This window comes from Notechis scutatus, chromosome 2 (assembly GCF_049901735.1).
Source record: "Notechis scutatus isolate UNSWTSFEM ecotype Mainland chromosome 2, rNotScu1.2, whole genome shotgun sequence".
In the NCBI taxonomy this organism is placed as follows: domain Eukaryota; kingdom Metazoa; phylum Chordata; class Lepidosauria; order Squamata; family Elapidae; genus Notechis; species Notechis scutatus.
Genome location: NC_142010.1, coordinates 232,784,491 through 232,806,540, shown reverse-complemented (window position 1 = coordinate 232,806,540; position 22,050 = coordinate 232,784,491). Strand labels below are relative to the sequence as shown.

The window sequence follows — 22,050 nt, the reverse complement described above, 5'->3', positions numbered from 1 at the left end:
AGGTGTGTTGAATCGATTGAGAGAATAGGACTGGCCCAAAGATGGCTTTCATGCTAAGGGCGGAACTTGAACTCACATCTCTCACTTTCTAGCTTGATTCTTTAACCACTAGACCGAACTGGCAAAAATTGGTGGGAACAGAGTTGGAAAAGCAGGAGGTTAATATATGAGGGGATTTCTGAATACAGATTGATTAAATTGGCTGATAACACACAAAACATAAGTATCAAGTCTAAAAATCAAAATTGAAAGATTATGACATAAAGCAGTTCCTGTATTCCCAGTGGTTATCTACCCACTGGGTGCCAATACCTAAAAATTTGAGATAGCACTTAGAAAATTCAACTGTCAGTTGCAAAAGACCATAATACTTGATCCACACATAACTACACCCTTATATAATGTTTTAAGTTGTTGAGACAAACACAATGCTTATAAAGATCAATAGCAGTTAAAGAACTGACAGCTGTAACTTCCCATTGGGTGAACAAAGAATAATAATGGGAAGGACTAGAATCGGTGGATAAAAATGCCAAATCCAGGTTAAATAGCTGGTCAACCAACCATAGCATGCATTTATTTATATCTCTTTTTAGGGCAACAACCCTGGATTATTTGAATCATGCTATTCTGTTAGAACAAAAAGAGAGAGAGAGAGAAAGAAAAAAAACCTGACTGGTGACCGCTAACTTGGAAACTACGAGTTCCGACCCAACCCAAGCGAAGGACTATAACTTGAGTCAGCTGCTGAAGCAGACGTCACCATCCAAACAAAGGAGGCTTTTCTAGACTTGCGCAAGCGCACTAAGCGGCAGGGCGTTCCTGAACAGCTCCGTTCGGGACGGAGAGATGTGCGGCGTGACGTCACGGGGGCGGTCCCTTACTTAATAAAAACTTGGGCGGGCGGGGCAAGGAGAAGGTTCTGGTAGTTGGAGCGGTTGGTGGGGAGTTGGAGCTTGCGAGCGTAACGGTTGTTATCGCTGGGGTTATTGTTTTGCCATGGCCCGTAAGTATTCGACGCGACCGCCCTCTCCCACCACCAGGAAAGCAAGGCGGTCCCTCCCGCTGGGTCGGTGCCCGTTAGAGGCCGAGCGGGACAGTTCACGGGGCCTTGCGGAGGCCGTAGGCCGGAGAGGGAGGCGCCTCTCTGCCTGTTGTTCGTGGCATCTCCGTGGTGGGCGGCGATCTTGGGGTCAGCAACCTATTTAATAAAGTGGAAGCCATAGCGAGGTGCGTCGCAAAGCGTCCCCGGTTTATGGATTTTGTTACCGTCGCCGGCGGGCGTTACAAATCTTTGGGTTTGGTTTTTTTTTTTTTTTTTGTATACATGGGGAGGCCGTCTGGAGAAAAGGGCAGCTTTGGTCCTTCGTTTCCGCGTTTTTTTTGATCCGCTCTCCGGGGCGAGCTCCCCGCTCTTTAAGCCATCCTCTTTAAGTCTGCGAGGTGAACTGACCCGAATTTACACTCAAATCTGCCTGTGGCTCAGTAAAGTTAGCTCTGAAAAGCTTCGAGGGGAAGCTGTGAAAAACTGTCCGGTGTTCGCGTTGCGCTCGGTTTTCTTCAGGACCTATTTGGAAATAGTTGTTTTGTTAAGAAACTGAGCACCACCCTGTAGTCTTAGTGGAGGGGTCTCCAACCTTGGCAACTTTTAAGTCTGGCGGACTTCAACTCCCAGAATTCCCCAGCCAGCTGGCTGGGGAATTCTGGGAGTTGAAGTCCGCCAGACTTAAAAGTTGCCAAGGTTGGAGACCCCTGGTCTAGCGTGTGGCATTTTAAAGAAACCCCTTAGCTTATCTCCTTAAGCAGGTGTTGGCGGTAGAATGTATAGTAATTATGACTGAACTAATGTGGGTTTCTATAGAATGATGGTTCATTGTGATCTGCTTTAAAAATGGTTAAAGTCTAACAGTTACTCCATAAACAAATTGGGCAAATAAAACATACCTGCTGGATTGTAGCTGAAAGTCTGAGAAGTAATGGGTTTAAGGGCTGCAACTCAATGAACCCTTCTAGACAGCTCTACTGCTTCGTGGATATCACAGCTAACCCAGTAATTTGATTTATGTTTTGTTTGATTTTTAACATAGAAAAACCTGCAGTTTCTGTGCAATACTGTATATTTAAATCTTCTGGGTTGGAAATACAGAATGCGTGGTCCTTACTGAATGAACTGACATCTTGGGTTGGGTTTTTTTCAGGGACCCACATTTTTTAACATGGTGCAGATATACCTTATGATTATAGTGCTTCTTCACTTAAGGAACTAAAAATTATATGCATGGTTGTTGCCTATGTAACTTGTTTATCCTTGCACCAGTGCTATAAAATAGGTTAGGCTAAGAGAGAAACTAATTTAGTTTTGTCTTTTAGCGTGTTTTTATGAAATGAGCTTAGAAAGAACAATGTAAAATTTATTTGTGGTAGTATGTTTATGTATTTTATTGATTTTAAGTTCAGAAAATCATTTAATGGATAGAATTAGGTTTGCTTAAAATTAAGTATGCCTAGAAAGTATTGTTTTTCTCCCTCCCCGCCCCTTTTTTTTCCTAAGACTTTAAAAATATTTTAAGAGTTACAAGGAGCATTGGCCAAAACTGGAATTAAATGAATTCAAAAAGATCTTATTTTCAAGACTGATTTCTAACAATATGATAGATTGTAAAAGTAGATCAAAATAAAAAAGCACATCCCAGTTAAAATGTACTTCTAAGATCATAATGTGTAGGATTGAATTATTGTACATATTTTAAAGTTTAAAATTCATAATCACCAAACTGTACTAAAGAGATTCAGCAACTATGCATATGGTTTTCCTAAATTTTATAATGCCAGATAAAATCTTAAAAATTACATTATATTTTATGTTAAGGCCATACAATAATTTTCAGGTGTTCAGCATTTTCAAAATGTTTATATTTTGCTTACAGACATAAGACCTGCTGAATCAAATCATAAACCTATCTAATCTCACATTCTGCATCACTGTAGCCATCTGGATGTATTTGAGAAATTCCCAAGCCTGACCTAGCTCAATAGCCACATTCCACTGTTGCTTTCTAGCAATAGGCATGATAAATAAGTCCATGAACTTTCTAGCCTCCTTTTAAAACATCCAAATAGGCTACCTATTCTCACTATGGGCAGCAAATTCCAAAAGTATATTATGCTTTTAATAATAAAGTGTTATTTCTGTCAGTCTCTAGAATTTCACTATTTAGTTTCAATAGGTGACTTTGAATTTTAACATCGTGAGAAAATTTTCTGACTATTTTTTCAATGTGTTATTATACTGGTCTAGCATATGGCATTTTAAAGAAACCCCTTAGCTTATCTCCTTAAGCAGGTGTTGGCGGTAGAATGTATAGTAATTATGACTGAACTAATGTGGGTTTCTATAGGATGATGGTTCATTGTGATCTGCTTTAAAAATGGTTAAAGTCTAACAGTTACTCCATAAACAAATTGGGCAAATAAAATGTACCTGCTGGATTGTAGCTGAAAGTCATGTGAAACCTTGCCCTCAATTTTAAACTAAATTTCCATATGCTTCCTTGCCAGAAAGCTGCTGTTTATTTTAGTATTGTGTGTAGAGAGCAAGGGAAATATCTTGATGGAAATACACAAGAAATATTACTTAGGCAAAAGAGACTAAAACATATTTTAAGTCCAGAGAAACAAGGTAACATTGGAAAGTGGCTCAAGCAAATGCCCCTTTCTTTTATATGGAATATATAAAAAGAGGGAGTACAACACAATTATTCTCATTCTTTTATATGGTGGCTATTTTTATTTTAAATATTTCAACTGCTTTACCTGCAATAAATGTTTGGATAATTGGCCTACAGTTTATCATTCCTTTAAGAAGGTCACTCAAGCTATTTAAGTCCTGTGAAAGACATGAAGAAGATGATTTGTGAACAGATCCATTTCTTTTAAAAATTCTGAAGTGGATATCATTTGGGCGTGCATTAATTTAAGTTGTTTCATCCTTTTTTTAATCATGTTTATGTAAGAGTTAATTCTGCCAGTTCAGAATTGGCATCTGTTCTGTTCCCTCAGTAGTGAAGACAGAAGCAAGTAATTCATTTAGTTTCCCTGCTTTTTCCTTATTTTTTTCTGATACCTTTAATACTCCCATCATTAGTAGTGCAGTAGCCTCTGGTTGGGTTCCTATTCCAAATAAATCTGCAGATATGTTTAATTTAAATGTTACATTTAAAGTGACAGTAAAGTTATTCTAAGTCTACAATATTTGCTTTAATGTTATCTGCTATATGTTCTTCATAGTCTTTTGCATACATTATTTTATCAGTTGGTTGCATATATCCAAACTTTGTTCATTCTTGTTTTTCTTATTTGAGCAAGATTTTCATTTTTAAAGACATCTTTTGCTTTTAAATGCATTTCAGACTGCTATAAAGAAACAGTGGGTAAAAATCATAATAGGTTAATTAAAAGAACTACGAGTTTGCAGTTCCTAAATATTCAAAACTTATTTTAGATAATTTGGGCAAGCATTTTCAAAGAGCAGTATATTAGTGCTGCCCAATGTTGATTTGTACCCTAGCCCATATACTTCTATTGAGGAAATCAGGGAAGTTTCTTGCCATGGAAAAGACATCCTTGAACCCAGGATATTCTTTTTAATGCCACACTGGTAACTGGATTTGATATTGTGGATTATATTTTAATAGAATATTTAATTACCAGTAATTAGCCTAAAACCTGGACTGTTACTTTTACAGGTGGGAACCAGCGTGAACTTTCCCGCCAGAAGAATATGAAGAAAACTCAAGAACAGAATAAAGGGAAAAGAAAAGAGGGCGCTTTATCAGCTACTCAAAGGAAACAGAGGTATATTTGCATAATCTGTGACACCTTTCATATGAATACAGGTAGTCCTTAACTTACAATAGTTCTTTTAGTGACTGTTCGAAGTTACAACAGCACTGCAAAAAGTGATTTACGACGATTTTTCACATGACCACACATTTTGATCACTTGATCAAAATTCAGATCCTTGGCAACTGACCCATATTTATGACAGTTGCAGTGTCCTGGGGTCATGTGATCAAAGTCATGGTTGTCCCAAAGGTGCTTTTTCAAGAGGCAGATGGACTTTCTGGTTTTTCTTCAGCTCTGACTGGATGGTGGGAAATGGAAGGATTTCTATTCCTTGCAGACAGCTGGTATAAGGTCTAGACTCCTTCTCAGGAATTCCATCCACTCACTGGTATAGATATGTGGATGATACTTGGGTCAAGATCAGACCACAGGAATTGGAAGGATTCACCAAACATCTCAACTCTCTGGACAGATAATCAAATTCACACGGGAAGATGATAAGGAAATTAGTCTAGCTTTTCTGGACTCTGCAGTACACATTAAAGAGAACAGAAGCCCTATCATTGAAGTTTACAGAAAACCCCCACACAGAGATCAATATTTACATTTTGATTCTCATCAAAACGGGAGTCATCAGAATCCTACACCACCGAACTAAACGCCTGCCTACCAGTAAAAATGGCAAAGAAAAAGAACTAAAACACATCAAAGAAGCCCTCAGAATGTGTGGCTCCCAAGGGGGCCTTCATCAAATTTCAAAAAAGATCCTACTGTAAGGCATCCAGAAAGTATCCATGATATCAATCACTCTGAGACATTTTCTCTCCAATTGATTTATTTAGAAACAGATCTGGCATGTCAAAGGCAATTTCCCAAAGTGAAATTATTTTCGGGAGTTACACAGAATCCACCTTCTCTTCTCTCCTCCCACTTCTACACTTCATAAATCACGAGAACCAATTAACTGCAACTGGAATTTCTTAATACGACATACAGAATAACCTTGAACTTTTCAACTCCTCCACCCCACCCCCCTTCCATGAAATGTGACAGCTGAATTTTAAAGCTGACACCTACAGGAACTCCTCTATAACAGACAACACCGAGAACAATAAACGAATCAATGTCGTCATTCCATACATTGCAGGAATATTGGAAAATCTCAGGAGGATCTTCAGCCCACACAACATACGTGCACACTTAAACCCAAGAATACACAAAGGTAGAAGCTTGTCCACCTCAAGGATAAAACACTCAGAAACAAACTGAGCAACGTGGTGTATGATGTATAATGCAGTGAGCCATGTGCAAATGTGTACATTGGGGAAACAAAACCACCACTTCATAAACACATGGCACAACATAGGAGAACAAATTCATCAGGACCAGATTCAACAGTCCATCTGCATTTAAAAGACAAAGACCACTCTCCCAACACAGAGGGAGGGATATGATATCATCCAGTCTACAACACAGTCCTTTCAGCAGTTTCAGGAAGGCTCCACACCCATTTGCACCACTCAGGTGACACTGATGACATAGATAAACCTCCAGGTGCCCTTAACGATTGTCTAAAAGAATGCAAATGACCAGCTGTCTGCAAGGAGTATAAATCCTTCCATTTCCTACCATCCAGTCAGAACTGAAGAAGCTTCTTGGATGAGAAGCAAAATGTCTTCAAAGAAAAACCAAAAAGTCCAGGTGCCTCTTGAAAAAGCACCTTTGGGACTTTCTGATAAGCAAAGTCAATGGGGAAGCCAGATTAATCTTAATGACCGTGTTACTAATTTAATAACTGCAGTGATTCACTTAACCTGGCAAGAAAGGTAAAATGGGGCAAAGCTCACTTAACAAAGGTCTCACTTAGCAACAGAAATTTTGGGCTCAATTGTGGTCTTAAGTCAAGGACTACCTGTACATAGAAGTCCTGTGTAAAAAATTTTCTGTGCTCAGAAAAGCTGAAAGTTTTGCTCTTTTGAATTTATTGATATTAAATTGATGAGTTCAGCCCAATACTTGAGATTTATTTGTGATGTTCTGACTCTAAAAATTGGCATCACAAACTGACCTTATTCTTTCCCTTTTTACAGAGATTCTGAAATTATGCAGCAGAAGCAAAAAGCAGCAGATGAGAAGAAGACTCTTCAGGCAGGAGCAAAATAATATGTGGCTACAGAGAGGACCTAATAATGCTGCAGCATCTCAAAATATAGGGCCTAAAAAGACATATTTGTAAAGTAGCCAGCCATTAAATGGTTAATGTTTATCTTCTACTTACTTGCTTGTCCAGTATGCATTTATTTTAGAATGTATGGTTAGTATAGTGTATTTGCAGCTGACTTGGCTTTGACTGAATTATTAAAATCTGATCCAATAAAATTGGATTTTAAGGTTGTATTTCCCTTTGCATGTCTGTTAGTCACAGTAGCAATAGCCAGAATGTATTTTATTGTTAAAATGTTTGCTCAATAAATTGCTTGTGTGATTATACCACTTATATATGCAAGTAAGCTAGGAAATGTATATGGCAGCACTCTTAAATTCAGAAGTGATGTTTTAAAAGGATAGGTATCTGTACTTGCTTTCCACTTTATAAAAGGTCAGCTGTAAAGTTAATCATAAATTATTTTTACAATAAAAATATTGCATGACATATTGTCGGAATTGGGTACTCAAGAAGCTCCAATAGATTTTCAGTTATTGCTGGAAATACAACATAATTTAGAGAATCCTTTGTCGCCTATAGCACAAATAACTTGCCTTTCATCATGTGTTCTAACTTCAATCTGAGTATTTAATACCATTCTTCAGTAATTGCAAACCAAGATTCTGTCTTACGTAAAATTGCAATTAAAATCTAATTTGAATTAAAATATAAACTATATTATCTTTTTATTAAAACGTGGTTCGGTTGTAAGTGCAGCAGTCACTGAATGGGTTGCTTAAGTTTATTGATGTGCAACATTATTTCCACGACACTTGGTAAGAACCTTATTTGAACAATTAGTTTTACATGCATAATTGTGTTTCAGCTTGTGACACAACCAGACTGACCTAGAATTAGGTCAAGAGAATATTCTGAGAACAGCAACTTCTTCTGAACAATGAAATTTTATTAGCATACTTGTCAATTGGAAGAGCGTAATCAGGGTGACCTTTACTGAATTCTGAACACGTCAAAGACTGCTAGAGCATACAAAGAACGAATTGCATTGTTTGAAAGGTACAGATAATTAAGAGTCTTTTAGGTCAGAGTTTCAGGGAATAAATAGAATTATTTTTTTATTGCAACAAAGAACCATATTTTTTGGACTGTAAGACGCTCCAGACCATAAGACACACCTAGCTTTTAGGGAAGAAAACAAGGGGGGGGGGAAATCTGCCTCTGCCTCCCAGCAATTTGCCTCCTTGCAGCAAACCGCCTGGTCAGCTTCAGCACAGCCTGATCTAGCACAAGCAGCTGATTGGCGGTTGGATCCGCCTCCTGGAATACTGCCGATCAACTATTCCAGGCTGCTGGGATCACCTCCGTCCATTGCTGCCTCAGCCACATGTCCCATTTCAGCCAGTTTCAGGCGGTGGCGATCCCCACAAACTGGAACAGCTGATTGGAGGTATTCTGGGAGGCTGGCGGGTGGGTGGGGCTTTGCCATTATTCGCACTCTAAGACGCACAGACATTTCCACCCACTTTTGGGGGGAGGGGGAGTGTGTCATAGTGCAAAAAATACAGGTAGGTATGTTGAAATTGGCTGTTAGCCATGATTTAATTTTAAAACAAATACAATTGTGATTTAAGTGTGATATGTTGGTATAAAACTTAAAGTAGAAATGGCCTTGTGTCCTTTCTTGTGATGTTATTAAATTTCAGTTATGTGGGATTTAAAAATAGTTGGATTTTAGATAAGACTGACTTGAACTTTAGGTAAAAATTGGCCTTCTGGGTTAAAAATAACTTGTAGATTATAATTACTCAGATTCAGTTCCAGAAAGATGCTTTAGAACATATGGCAACATATTCCTAACATCTTAACTTATACAGTAGTCAATTTGTATCTATGATAAGTATGTGTTTTGTCTTCATTAATAGGATTACTGGGATGCTAAAATTTGGACAATGGTTGGCTGATAAAAAGTTAAAGAGATGGGGTATCTTTACTGCCATCTAGAAATCAGGATTTTTGTAATAACCCCATTTCTCATACGTTTGCCCTCTTTTCTGCTCTTTGAACTGTAATCAGTGGAAATAGAACTGGGAATGATAAGAGTATTTACAAAAATCAACTTAAATTCTTTTTTCAAGCAATATAATTACTGTATTAGTCTTTGTTTGAGTCTTTATCATTAATCATTCAAGTTGATCAGGCTCAGTATTCAATATTCTGTGTAAAGAATTTAGGGGTACTATATTTAATTCACTAAAATTTAACAGTGTAATCCTCATAATTAAGTAGGCATCCGAATTGTGAGATTAAATTTATTGCATGAACTAGGATGTGTTGTGTATTGTCTGTAGGTGGCAGTGCATGGCTAACTTTTTGAGTTGAAAAAAAGGGTCAAATTAGGAAAACTACCTCAAATATCCTAAAGTTGAATGCAAGCCAGGAAATTGACGAACTTTCCATAATAAGGCAGTGGCAAATTATTTTTTGTATTGTCAAGAAAATTGCAATGCTTTGTTAATGATATCACCAAGATTCAAATGAAACCTGTGTGTTAATGTAGACAGAATACCGAAGAAGCACTGGGTGAAGTATTTGGTCCAAAAGGCTATTTCATCATAAATGCATTCTATAGCAGATTACCGAAGAGCCATCCACCTTTCAAAGATCTTTCAATCATTCTTATAAATTCAAACTTTTAGGTCCATCTTATAGATGTTAATAATTTTTGAAATATATTTTTTCATTTTCAAAACCAATGGAACAGGTAGATTACAGAAGAATCCTGAAAAATGCATTGCCATTTTAAATGCAATATATGAGGAACAAATAATACAGCAGCATCGAATGAAATAAAATCACTTGGGAAGAATGGTTCCTTCCTTTTGAGTATCAAAATTTTAAGTAAAAAAATGGAAGGCCTTTTAATTCATGGCAAGTTCAGCATTACAGTGAGGATTAGCACTTGTTTTCTGGCTTGACGTTAGCCAGAGTGAGGTACAAATCTGAGGCAGTAGAAAATACAGGATTTTCTATTTTGTGTCAAATCTGGCTACCCTTAAAACTTCATGCAAAAACCAGAGGACTAGTAGATAACAGTAAAGAGTAAAGATATTTCAAATACTGTAGCTCTATTACTACCCACCTCAACTTGGGAATCGGTGATGACTGTTGGTCAGCCATTGGTTATGTAATACTTAGTATAGATTCTTCAGCCTTTGCCCATTAGTTTTAGTGTAATTTAGCCCTTGCTGTATTTGGTCAAAAAATATTGCAACACCATATCCTTGTTTGCTAACAGAAAACATTGTCTTTGGTGGCAGTGGAAGGAAGATACTTTGGAGTGTACTAATCAATTGCATTAATAGTAATTGGCACACACTCCATCCTGTTCCTTGGTACTGTACCAATTAGTGATCAAATGGACACGAACACACTTTGTGGAGAGGTGAAATTAAATATGGTGTGCTTAACATGCCATAGCTGTGTTGATCTAAGCAAGCAGTTTTGAGGCAGGTTAGAAATTGGCAGACAGGAAGGTCTAGTTATGCCTTAGGCATGAAAACCAATGTGGATGACTGGACCAGTCAGTCTCCCTCAGACCAACCTAATTCACGGGTTGTTGGGAAAAAGAAGAGTAGGAAAGAGTATTAGGTACGCTCACCACATTGAATTGTTTATAAAAGTAATAAAAGACAGGATTTAAAAAAAATCTTAAATCCAAGCAAGAAGAAATGGGTCAGACTGTGTGTAAAAGATTGTCAGATTAATTAAATTTATGGGCTGGGCCAAAGAACACTGGCAGTCCGTTAGCGACAGGGATTGAAAAAGGGTAATGCTTGTGGCTATAGAATCATTCAAAATCTTTTCGGGATTTTGATTCCCAGCCTGCTGCTTTCTGTAGATTATGCCTCCCCAAATCACTCGCTGTTGTTACAGTTGGCTGGGAATTTTGTAGGTCGTGGCGTCCCTTCCGGAGAGGCCCCTGTTGGAAAACGCTGGAGCCTCCAGCTGAGAAAGAGCCAACCGGTGGCGGTGGACGGCCGTTGCCAACGAAGCGACGACCTAAGACGGGGAGCCTCCCCACCGGCAGAGGGCGGTACCGCGTCTACGCCGCGCAGTCGGCCCACGCTTGTGGAAACCTCGTTGGCCGGAGCTCTTCCCAGGCGATGCTTAGAGAAGGAGGCCAGCTGTAGCCGCGAAGTGGCCTTCGGAAAAGACGCTTCCCTCTGCTCGCTTTCCGCTTTTCTCCTCCGGCTCGGAAGTTCACATGGCTTCCCGCGAAGGGGAGGACGCGGTCCTGTTCAGACGGGGGGCCGGGCAGGTACGGTGCTATCAGGCGTCCCTTCGAGGTGCTTTGCGATAACCACGGTCGCTGTGGCTGGCCGGTGGCTCTGAAGCCGTCCCGCGTGGGAGGAAAGGAAACAAACCCTTTCCTTTCAAAGGGGACGCGTGGGGGTCGGGGGCGGTGGTGCTGGTCTGAGGGGCGTCCGGGCTGCCCGAAATGCGGGGAAGCACGAGGCTCCTTTCAGCAGGGAGAAGCAGCAGCGCCCGAGTTTCGGGAGCTGAAGCCGCCGCGCTGCACACAAAAGCAAAACTGCTGGAAAGTTTGGCGGAATTTCAGAGACGAGAGTTTTATCCTGTTGCAGGGCAGGGAAATGTGTGCAGTTGCCGTTTATCCCCTTCCACGCGAGAAAGGCAACTACCACCCAGACCTTTGAATTCAGCGTGCCAATAAGTGATTCCTGAAACAAAGTAATAGGGAAAGCCAAGATTATGCACATTGCACGGTTCGTTGTTGTGACTGTTGTGTTGTTTTTTTTTAACTTCTTCATAAATATATACTTTTTTGTTTTTTTTTCAATTCTGCTTTTCACAGAGTGATGATTCTGATATATGGGATGATACAGCACTGATAAAAGCCTACGACAAAGCAGTTGCATCTTTTAAGGTAAAACGCACGGTGGAATTTTGTGCTCACTATGCAGAGGGATTATTTTTCCTGAAATGTATACATCGTATATTGCTTGATTCTTAAACATTAAACTAGCTAGAAACCAAACAGAAAATTCTAAAGAAATAATTTTCCCTAATGCAGAGGTGTACTCAAAGTACAAAAGCGCTTGCGCTCAAAATGCAAAACATTTCAGAAAGAACTTATTTATATATCTACAAAGGCATTTTATTTTCAAAATTGTATTTATTAATCTTGAGGGGGAAATGAACCATGTGCTAGGACTGAGCCCCAAGGTTGGCTACTTTTCGGCTCTCCAATCATATTCTGGTTAATTTACTTTTGTAACAAATTTTGTAAGAAAATCAATACAGATTTTTAAATAGACTTTCTGTTATTTAATAATACTGTATATTCTACTTAAATAGCTAAAATTACAAGTTCTTTGTCTTGTGACTAAACCGTTGTTCGAATATAGCAGCATCTTTATGCATATGTATTTATGTAGAAGCAAGCAAACTAAAGTTGAACCAATGTCACATTGAAAGCTTATAGAAGTTCTTAAGAGCTACATTTTAGAAACCACAGTTTGAAAGAGAAACAACCAATCCATCTGCCTATATGATACTCAAGCACATCACCAATCTTAGTCATTGAAGGATTGCTTGTACAATTCCAATAGGGTTCTTTTTACATGTTTTGTTTTATTACATTCCGTATGTTTCATAATTATTTCAAATTGTTTAAAATATGTCTTGTATTTAAAAAATCACAATACAATTAAAAGAGTGGTAGTTGTAAAATGAGGTTTATAGTGCATGCTGAATATATAAGCAGCTGGTTACAGAACCAATGAACTTGAAAATTAAGGGAGTTGGATCTAATTAACATTTGACTGAAAGTCTTTGAGGAATCCCAAGACTGTAGGTTGGACTAGGCAATGGAAAGCCAGTTGCCAATAAAAATACATCTATGTAGCCATCAGCAATCTAGTTCAACTTGAAGAAATGTCTATTTTACTCATTTCTTTACTTTCTCCCACAGAATGCCTTAAAGAATGGTGACTGCTCAGAGCCTTTGGATAAAACTGAGCAAAATGGTGGAACAAAAAGAAAAAACAATAAAAAGAATAAGAGTAGAAAGAAAAATAATGCTGCAACACAGAAACAGGTTGTTGTTGGTTATATGGAAGAACACTGTATTGAAAATTAATAACAGATGAGCCATTTTTAATTGTTTTATTGCGGAAAAAGCATTTTTAAATGAACTTCAAAAAGGAATTAAAAATCTAAAATAAAAAGACAAAAATTGTTCCCTGCCATGAAACAGGAGGCAAAGTTTCAATTTTCTAATTATGTTTCATATTAAATTTGATGGTAGAGAAATTGAGACATCTGCTATTTGCCAAGATTTAAGCTTTTTTTATAGGTTAGTTGTTTTCCAATTGCTAAAATAGTTTACTGTTGTTATAAAATAGTGTGTTTATGAAAACTTCTACATTTTGTATTATTTGAATCTTGTTTCTAGCCCATTGAAGCTATTTCAGTAGGAATAATAAAGCAGAAAGTCTTAAAACATGAGCTGCAAATTTAAAAAGTGACTTAATTGAAGTGACAAGATGTCCAGACCGTAAATATACAATGTATAAAACTAGTAAGGTTGCTATCCTGCTTATGTGCAACGAATTAAATAATCTTTTGTTGGGGCATTATAAACCTATTTAAGTGCCAGAGTAAATAAAAATAAATACAAAAATCTAAGAATTTATGAAATAGCATGAGCATTGTTTTACAAAAAGGCTGTTTTTCTTTTATAATTACATAGTACAAGTTCAAGCAAGCAATTGGAGCAATCCCAGAGCAAAAAATTATAGGATGTATATTTGTAAGGGATGCGATATTTGCCTCTGATATTTATCTTTAAAGCAATATAGTTCCTTAAAACTGGTATAATATGAGCTGATCTGGTATACTGTCAGATCCCAAACCAGGACAAAACTTCCACTTCTACAGCTTCCACTTTATTGACATTTGCTTTTTTATCCTTCCATCAATACATTAGTAAATTTGGAGTCACTAACTGTTCAGAATACTTGCTGTATAAAAATAATACCACACCTTTATGACAGGAGCTAGCGAGTAAATACATAGTGAGGCGAGGAAATAATTGATTTGAAGCACCATTAATATAACATTTTTCTTTTCAATGCAGTGGAGAGTTAATGATGCATGTAGCGCAGTTTGGTCTGAAGATGGCAATGTATACCAAGCCACTATTGCCTCAGTTAACTGGAAGAAAGGAACTTGTGTAGTAGTTTATACTGGATATGGTAATAGGGAAGAACAGAAGTTGTCAGATCTTTTACCACCGATGGATACTGAGGGAACTAATGAAGAGAAAAGTGCTGCTGAGGTAAGGCCAATGTAACAACTTATACCAAATAGGAAGAATATAATTTTAAAAATGCATCCTGTCCTCATTTAGTGACCACAGTCTATTCCAGCTATTTTATTATTATCGCCATTTTTACTAGTTACTGTTTTTTTTGAAATACGGATTATTTTAGCAGTTAAAGCACTTAAAACAGTATATTTTACAGAGAATAGAATGAAAGCAAAAAGTACAGTATATGTTTTGTAATTTTAAATATCTGCTGCCATTCATAAAAAAAATTTTTTTTTCCTAGAATGAAAATGAGACTCAATATTCAACAGATGAAAGTGACTTTTCCTTCCGGTCACCTCAAAGCAAACACAACCCTACAAAATCAGCACAGTGGAACTCCCACTTTCCTCTTCCACCATCACCTTCAGCACAAGGCTCAGAAAGGGTAAGTTCATAAGCAAGTTTGAAAGTTTTTACCTTACTAGGCAATGGTATTCACAAAATTAAGTTATACTTGTTATATTAAAACTTAAGGTGCAGTATTGAAACTAATTTTATGAGGAAGGACATATTGGAAACTATTCAAAGTAAATTTGCTATCAGTTTAATACTTGGGTTGTTCATATTGCATGGAAAGATTCCCATCAGAGTCTGTAGAGCCTTGTTGCAAATGAATAGGTTATTTTAAAGAAAATGAATAAACACAGTTGTCTGAAAAAGTATTTTGTCCCTCTCAGATTTTTAATCCTTGATACTGAACGTTAGCAGCAGTGATGGGATTCAATTTTTTTTACTACCTGTTCTGTGAGAGTGGCTTAGTGGGCATGGCAGGGGAAGGATACTGTAAAATCTCCAGTCAGAGGTGGGATTTGCCGGTTCTCTGAACTACTCAAAATTTCTGCTACCTGTTCTCCAGAACTGGTCAGAGCCTGCTGAATACCACCTCTGGTTATCAGAACAGAACTTTGTGTGAATTGCATTGATGTGTAAAGAGAATCTGAAAAAAATAAACATCTACTTTTTTGTGCATAAACAAAATCATCCAACAAGTAGTGTACCAGTGGGAAAACCTAATTGTTTCCCTACTTCATGCAGTTCAGTTAAAAAGAATGACTAGGGCAGCTGTGAGAATGTTTCATTAAACAGATTGATTTGGACCAAATCTACACTATGTAAATCTCACAAATTTGACTCCCTACTTCATGGTTTCTGAAAGCATGTCATGTCCCACTCAGAAGGCATTTCTGAGGATTTTGGAAAATAAGCCTATCCATTTGAACAAAGTTATAGAAATATTTCTAAAGTTTTGTGGTTCAATTAAACTCCATAAACATTGCCTTAAAATAGAGATTTTGGAGAACATAAAATCACTCCAAGAGAACATTGTTAAGAAAATAAATAAACTAGCAAGGTACAAAATACTTTCCAGATCAGCAAGTCTTTCCCACTTGGGCTAAAGCCACACCACCATCAGAAAATCACTGGGTAAAAATGGGATTCATGGTTAGAAGGGGTGGGGGGAATTGTTCACTAAGAAAAACATTGATGCCCATGCCCCAGTGACCACATCCTCTACATCAGGGGTGGGCAAACTACGGCCCGCGGGCCACATCCGGCCCGTTGGTCTTTTTAATCCGGCCCGCCGAAGATTGGTACAGAATTAAGGTTTGATGTGAATGATTGCATTCATTTGATTTTGACTTGTAATGACAGGCATTTCGACACCAGGTGGTGGCCCGTCTGTCAAATTTTAAAAGTCAATGAGGCCCCCGAGCCAAAAAGTTTGCCCACCCCTGCTCTACATACAGCACAAGTGCCCTTCTGGAAACAATGCATTCCTCCTAACCCTATCTATCGGGCTCTAGAATGAGTGCATCGTTTTATGTTATATTAACTCCAGCTTGCATATCAACTCCATGGTGGGCCATCTCCTCAACACAAACTTGTACTCGCCAAAAACAAAAGGTGGCCACTACTTTCCTGCAGCACTCAAATTATTTGAAGCCAAACCAATATAGCACAATTTCTTTTTGCCCAGCTGGGCCCATTTTCTAGTTTTGCACCATTAGAACTTGTTCAGTCCAAATTTCTAAGATTGACCATTCAAGTCCACAAATGGTACTTAATGACACCATAAGACTAGAAACAGGTCTCGAGAAAGTAGAGGCTAGAATATGAATCACCATACTCAACTATTGCCTTTTTTCTTCTTGGAATTGAGGAATAGTTTTCAGTCCACATGGAAAAAGACAGTGACATCTAAATCTCATCCTCAGGCTTTTCTCCAAATTAGGCCAAAGCATTCATTAAACACTGTGTAGCAGACACAGAGCATCAACTGGACTATATAGCTAAGATACCAACCCTTATTGCCAGTGAATCCCAATAGGCATGGTTGTTTTTACTGTACTCCATCCTCCTTATGCTGGCGTTTGACCATAATAAAGTTTGATTGATGCTTATGTCAGGTTTGCCCAAAAGCCCATTGATGTTTCTCCAGGTTTGTTTTATGGATTGTTGAGTCACACATGAATATGGTAGTATAATTAATTAAGGATCCTTTGCTGCTTTAGGCTGGTAGGAAATTCCCTGGGCCTCCACCTTTCTTATCTGGCTGGTCTCCACCATTTCCATCAGGACCACCGGTGAGTAACGACAGGCAATAAGAGGCATATCATAGTTGTGAAAAATAAACTTCATTACTGAGTTTCTAGTTGAGAATTGTCATGAAATGACAATGTGCCTCTATAATTTTTATTTCACTAATTTGGTTAATTTTACATTAAGGATTTGTCTGAATTTAATAAGCAGTAATAAAAATGTATAAATTAAATTTGAAGTGACTGATTCTGAACGGGTGTACTGTGGTTTTAGCTAGTTAAAATGTCACTGTTGTATCTGAAATGAGCGCTTTCCTTTTTGTTCATACAAACTAATGCTTCTCTCCCTTAGATACTTTAAGATATGTGGATTTCAACACTCAGATTTATCCAGCCAGCCTTGAGAAACACTATTGCAAACTAAAGCTAGCTGATAAATTTGTCCATTATTTTTCTAGTTGATACCACCTCCTCCACTTCTTAGTTCAGATTCACCTGATGATGATGATGAAGCTTTAGGAAGTATGTTAATAGCTTGGTATATGAGTGGCTACCACACTGGCTATTACCTGGTGAGACATCTTTTTTCCATATTAAAAGGCAAACTGCCAGCTGATCAGATGTATTGCTGCTAAAAATAAATAAAAATGTGATATATAACAATATGGCTTTTTTGAAAGAAATGTCCTATATACAAAGATTGATGTAAAACCTTATTGTAAATATTAAACCATGTAGTTTAAAGAGAGAGTTCCACATTTCTCAGGCTTGCAATAAGTCACCTTCTTTTTATATTCTATTTTCTATTTGTATTTTGGTTTTCTATTTCTGTTTAATTATAATAAGTAATAGGTGCTTATAAGTAGATCTTGCTATCTGCTTCTCTGCATTTTATCTTTAAAAATATGCAGAAGTAATTTTAGGTTAGTACTAGTACTACTATATAGTACTACTACCTAATAGGGACAAGATTATTTATAATTACTCTTTTCTTCAATCAAAAGACTCCCAGAACTTCATTAAAAAATAATACCGTGTTTCTCCAACAATACGGCCTCCACCAATAGGAAGCCCCAGCATGATTTATTGGCATAAAATCAAATTAAGCCCCTCCCCCCAAATTAAGGCCCATATTAAACATGCGAAATGGGGGGGGAATGGCGGGGGGGGGGGCTTGCCGTTAGGAAGTACTTTGTTGCATGACCCGGATATGGTGCTACCTGCGTTGGTGGAGCACTTCATATCGGGAGACCTTCCGCCACCGTTGCTTTTCCTTCTCCCTTGCTGCCGTGGCGTTACAGCAACGCCGCGGCGTTTGGCGCAGCCACGTGCAGCCAATCAGGGCTCCTCCCTGCAACCGGAGCCCTGAGGAGACACTTGGCTTCAGGCGCTCCTGTGGCCGCCTTCCCTTTGCCTTCGAAGGTAAAGCGAATTATTTTAAAAACCTCCGCTCATCCCATCAGGGCCGCGCCGGAGCCGTGCGAGCTGGGCAGAGCCGGGAAAGCGAGCCGCGGGTGTTTCCTGGTTCTGCCCAGCCCGCACGGCTCTGCCGCGGCCCTGGCGGGATGAGCAGAGGTTTTTAAAATAATTCACTTTACCTTCGAAGGCAAAGGGAAGGCGCCGACAGGAGCGCCTGAAGCCAAGTATACCAACAACAAAAGGCAAATCCTCAAGGTGGGCTGGAGGGAGGTGGCTACGTGCCCCCCGGGCTGCTTCAATGCAAGGTCCTGACTTGCAGCATCCTGCTTTTCGCCGCCGCCTCCCTCTCCGACTGTTAAACTCGTGTGCTTCGCCAAACGCTCCGAGCAAAGCGAGCTCTTTCATACATAGAGAGAGAAGGGGGGAAAGACACCGGCGTGCTCCGAGAGGCTGGCTCTTTTCTCTAGCCGAGGCTGACATCTGACTGAATCTCTATCCCGCTCCTTTATCCTCACGACGGGGTCGGCAGCGATGCTCTCTGGTGCGGCCACCTCAGCTTGCCAGCCTTGCCCCGCTATGAGACGATATTGTGACAGCCGCTGCTGCCGCACTCCCTTCTCTTTCCTCGCCTCTCCTCCCTTCGCCGGCAGGAGTGTGTGCGCCTGCTGCCACTGCCGCCGCTCCTGAGGCCGTCTGGGGCGGGCAGGTGGGAAAGCAAGCAAGGTGGCTGCGCTGTCTTCTTTTTCCCTCAGCGAAGCGCCGCTGCTTGCCGCCGCCACCACCACCTGCGATGGGCGAGGAGGCGGCGGAGGCACCCGAAATGTCACCAAGGCAGCGAGTGCCTCCCCGCCGGGTCCTCCGCTCATCCCGCCAGGGCCGTGGCAGAGCCGTGCGGGCTGGGCAGAACCAGGAAACACCCGCGGCTTGCTTTCCCGGCTCTGCCACGGCCCTGGAGGCACTTCCTGTCAGCCTCGGCTAGAGAAAAGAGCCAGCCTCTCGGAGCACGCCGGCGTCTTTCTCTCTCTCTCTCTCTATGTATGAAAGAGCTCGCCTCGCTCGGAGCGTTGGCGAAGCACACGAGTTTCGCAGTCGGAGAGGGAGGCGGCGGCGAAAAGCAGGATGCTGCAAGTCAGGACCTTGCATTGAAGCAGCCCGGGGGGCACGTAGCCACCTCCCTCCAGCCCACCTTGAGGATTTGCCTTTGTTGTTGGTATACTTGGCTTCAGGCGCTCCTGTCGGCGCCTTCCTTTGCCTTCGAAGATAAAGTGAATTATTTTAAAACCTCCGCTTATCCCACCAGGGCCGCGGCAGAGCCGTGCGGACTGGGCAGAACCAGGAAACACCCGCGGCTCGCTTCCCGGCTTTGCCCAGCTCGCACGGCTCCGGCGCGGCCCTGATGGGATGAGCGGAGGTTTTTAAAATAATTGCTTACCTTCGAAGGCAAAGGGAAGGCGGCCACAGGAGCGCCTGAAGCCAGTGTCTCCTCAGGGCTCCGGTTGCAGGGAGGAGCCCTGATTGGCTGCACGTGGCTGCGCCAAACGCCGCGGCGTTACTGAAACGCCACGGCAGCAAGGGAGAAGGAAAAGCAACGGTGGCGGAAGGTCTCCCGAACATCCAAGCTGTCGCCGCCCGCCCACCCGAGGATGCAAGGGGGGGGAATTAAGTCACCCCCGAAAAGACGGCCTAGCCAGTTTTTCAGGGGTCAAAAAAAGAAATAAGGCCCGGCCTTATTATGTGAGAAACACGGTAGTAAGACACTTCCTGCTCATAAGTTCCAGACTACAGGAAAAGGGAATGGAATATGACTTTCATTGTTGATGGCTCTTAATTAAATTGTCCACATGGATCCGTTCTATGTTGGACTATTCTAAGCTCTATAATGTAATCTCTTCATCACCTGAGCTGTTCAGTTCCTATTTTTTCATATGCTTCATTCATATTTCAAAGTGCATGGCCCAAAGAAACAAACCTGGCAGTTCTTAAGATTTTTTTTTTTAAAGACAAATGCATTTTCTATCACAACAAAATTCTCTCAACTTAATTTTTTCCACAAATGTCAAAAACATCAGTGATAAAGACAGATAATCACATCAAAATCTTGTGGTCAGAAACCATGATTTTTTTTTATTCTAATAAGTTTATTGCAAAAACATTTCTTGTGAGGAAAAGTGAGAGAATATGTATATAAAAACTCTAAATACCATTGATGATGCTCCAGGAATTTCAGCAATAAAATTTTTGGAATCATTTGCGTATCATTTATGCTAAAAGGGGAATATAGGAGCTTTATAGCTCATGAAATTGCATATAAAATGTTAATACCTTTGATTGTGGGAGCCCTTCCTACTCCCTTTTTGCAGGATGGTTTTATAAGTGGTGTTTACCTATGAAAAAACTTAAGATTAATTTAGCTTGAATTTTTATTTGTGTTACCTATTTCTTGCAGGACTGCAAAATATATTAACCTTTAACTTCAAACTGTATATTACATTGCATAGGGTTTAAAGCAGGGCCGAGTGGAAGCTACCTTGGGAAGACACACTCATTTGAAGTAAGTCTGGTAAGTATTGTATTTATCTTTATTAATTGTGCGGTGCAAGATATTCCTTTGAATGTATTGAGAGGGGTCCCTGACCAAATATCGCTTCAGAATAGCATGTCTTGTAATTGTTAGTAGCATTTAGAACTCATAGAATACTATTACTGAATCCCAAATTGCAGTGGGTATGGATTGATAAAATCATTGGGAGTAATTTTTCCGATTTATATTATTTATATTTTACATGCCCAAGAATAAGTGTTTAAGCATCAGATTTATAGCAGTTATTAGTAATCTGGAGTAAGGGTAGAGGTTTGTTCTCCAAGCTTGGGGGGGTTCATTTCCGAACATTTCATTACCAAGCCAGGTAACATCTTCAGCGAAGTTTAGGGAACATCAGTGTTACTGTTCCTCTGTTTATAAGGGCTTTGTGTGAAACAGAGGAACACTACACTTATAAAGCCCTCAACAATTCAAAATCCTTATAAATAGAGGAACACCAACATTGACATCCCCTAAACTCTTCTGAAGATGTTATCTAGCCTGGTAATGAAATGTTTGGAAATCAACCCATGAGCTTGGAAAACAAATCCCCACATGCTCATCCTATACCCAAGGTACAGACATTTGCCACCATCGCAAATCTGGAATAAATCATAATAGTATTGGCAAAGATTCCCAAATGAATTTGCTTTCCCACATGAGTTCCCTTTCTACCCTTGTTAGCAGAGGAATTTCACGGATAACAGATAATGCTCAGAGATGAAAATTTGTCATTAATCCCATTTGTCTACATTATCTTTACTGCCTTATACTGATACGGTTGCTGTTGTTATCCTGTGTTCATTTTTAGATGCTTATTCTGGACAAATTGAATAACATTCAGATAAATTCTGACATGCTGATTCTTAGAGTCAACTTAGAGTCAACAACACGAAGACTAATCTTCACTGCTAGCTCCACAGCAACACTATCTTGATGTAGTCCATGTTATAGTTGTGGACAACAGCAATGACCTAAGTGAAAAACTGTATTCATGCATGGACTATCCAGCACTAGAACAACTCTCCTGTCAGTTAAGGGAATGGTTGCTTACTATCACTCAACTGATTTGAAATACTGGTCAATAAAATTAACTTTTTCCAAA

General features: G+C 39.6%; 2 protein-coding genes across 3 annotated transcripts; both read left to right on the top strand.

Moving 5' to 3' along the window:
• Window positions 1-911: 911 nt before the first annotated feature.
• On the top strand, window positions 912-7,724 carry SERF1B (small EDRK-rich factor 1B). Its single transcript, XM_026670655.2, has 3 exons — window positions 912-1,006; window positions 4,746-4,854; window positions 6,936-7,724. The coding sequence occupies exons 1-3, from the start codon at window positions 1,000-1,002 to the stop codon at window positions 7,006-7,008; spliced, it is 189 nt and encodes a 62-aa protein (XP_026526440.1). The 5' UTR covers window positions 912-999; the 3' UTR covers window positions 7,009-7,724.
• A 3,274-nt stretch (window positions 7,725-10,998) lies between these two features.
• LOC113413983 (survival of motor neuron protein) lies at window positions 10,999-22,050 on the top strand. Of its 2 annotated transcripts, none has more exons than XM_087958252.1 (9): window positions 10,999-11,330; window positions 11,886-11,957; window positions 13,005-13,130; window positions 14,172-14,372; window positions 14,647-14,790; window positions 16,919-16,990; window positions 17,404-17,517; window positions 20,863-20,924; window positions 21,757-22,050. In XM_087958252.1, exons 1-8 carry the CDS (start codon window positions 11,277-11,279, stop codon window positions 20,917-20,919), a joined length of 840 nt encoding a protein of 279 aa, XP_087814378.1. In that variant the 5' UTR covers window positions 10,999-11,276; the 3' UTR covers window positions 20,920-20,924; window positions 21,757-22,050. The 2 variants fall into 2 exon arrangements, with proteins under 2 accessions (XP_087814378.1, XP_087814377.1); XM_087958251.1 differs by having other exon boundaries at window positions 11,150-11,330; window positions 20,863-20,915.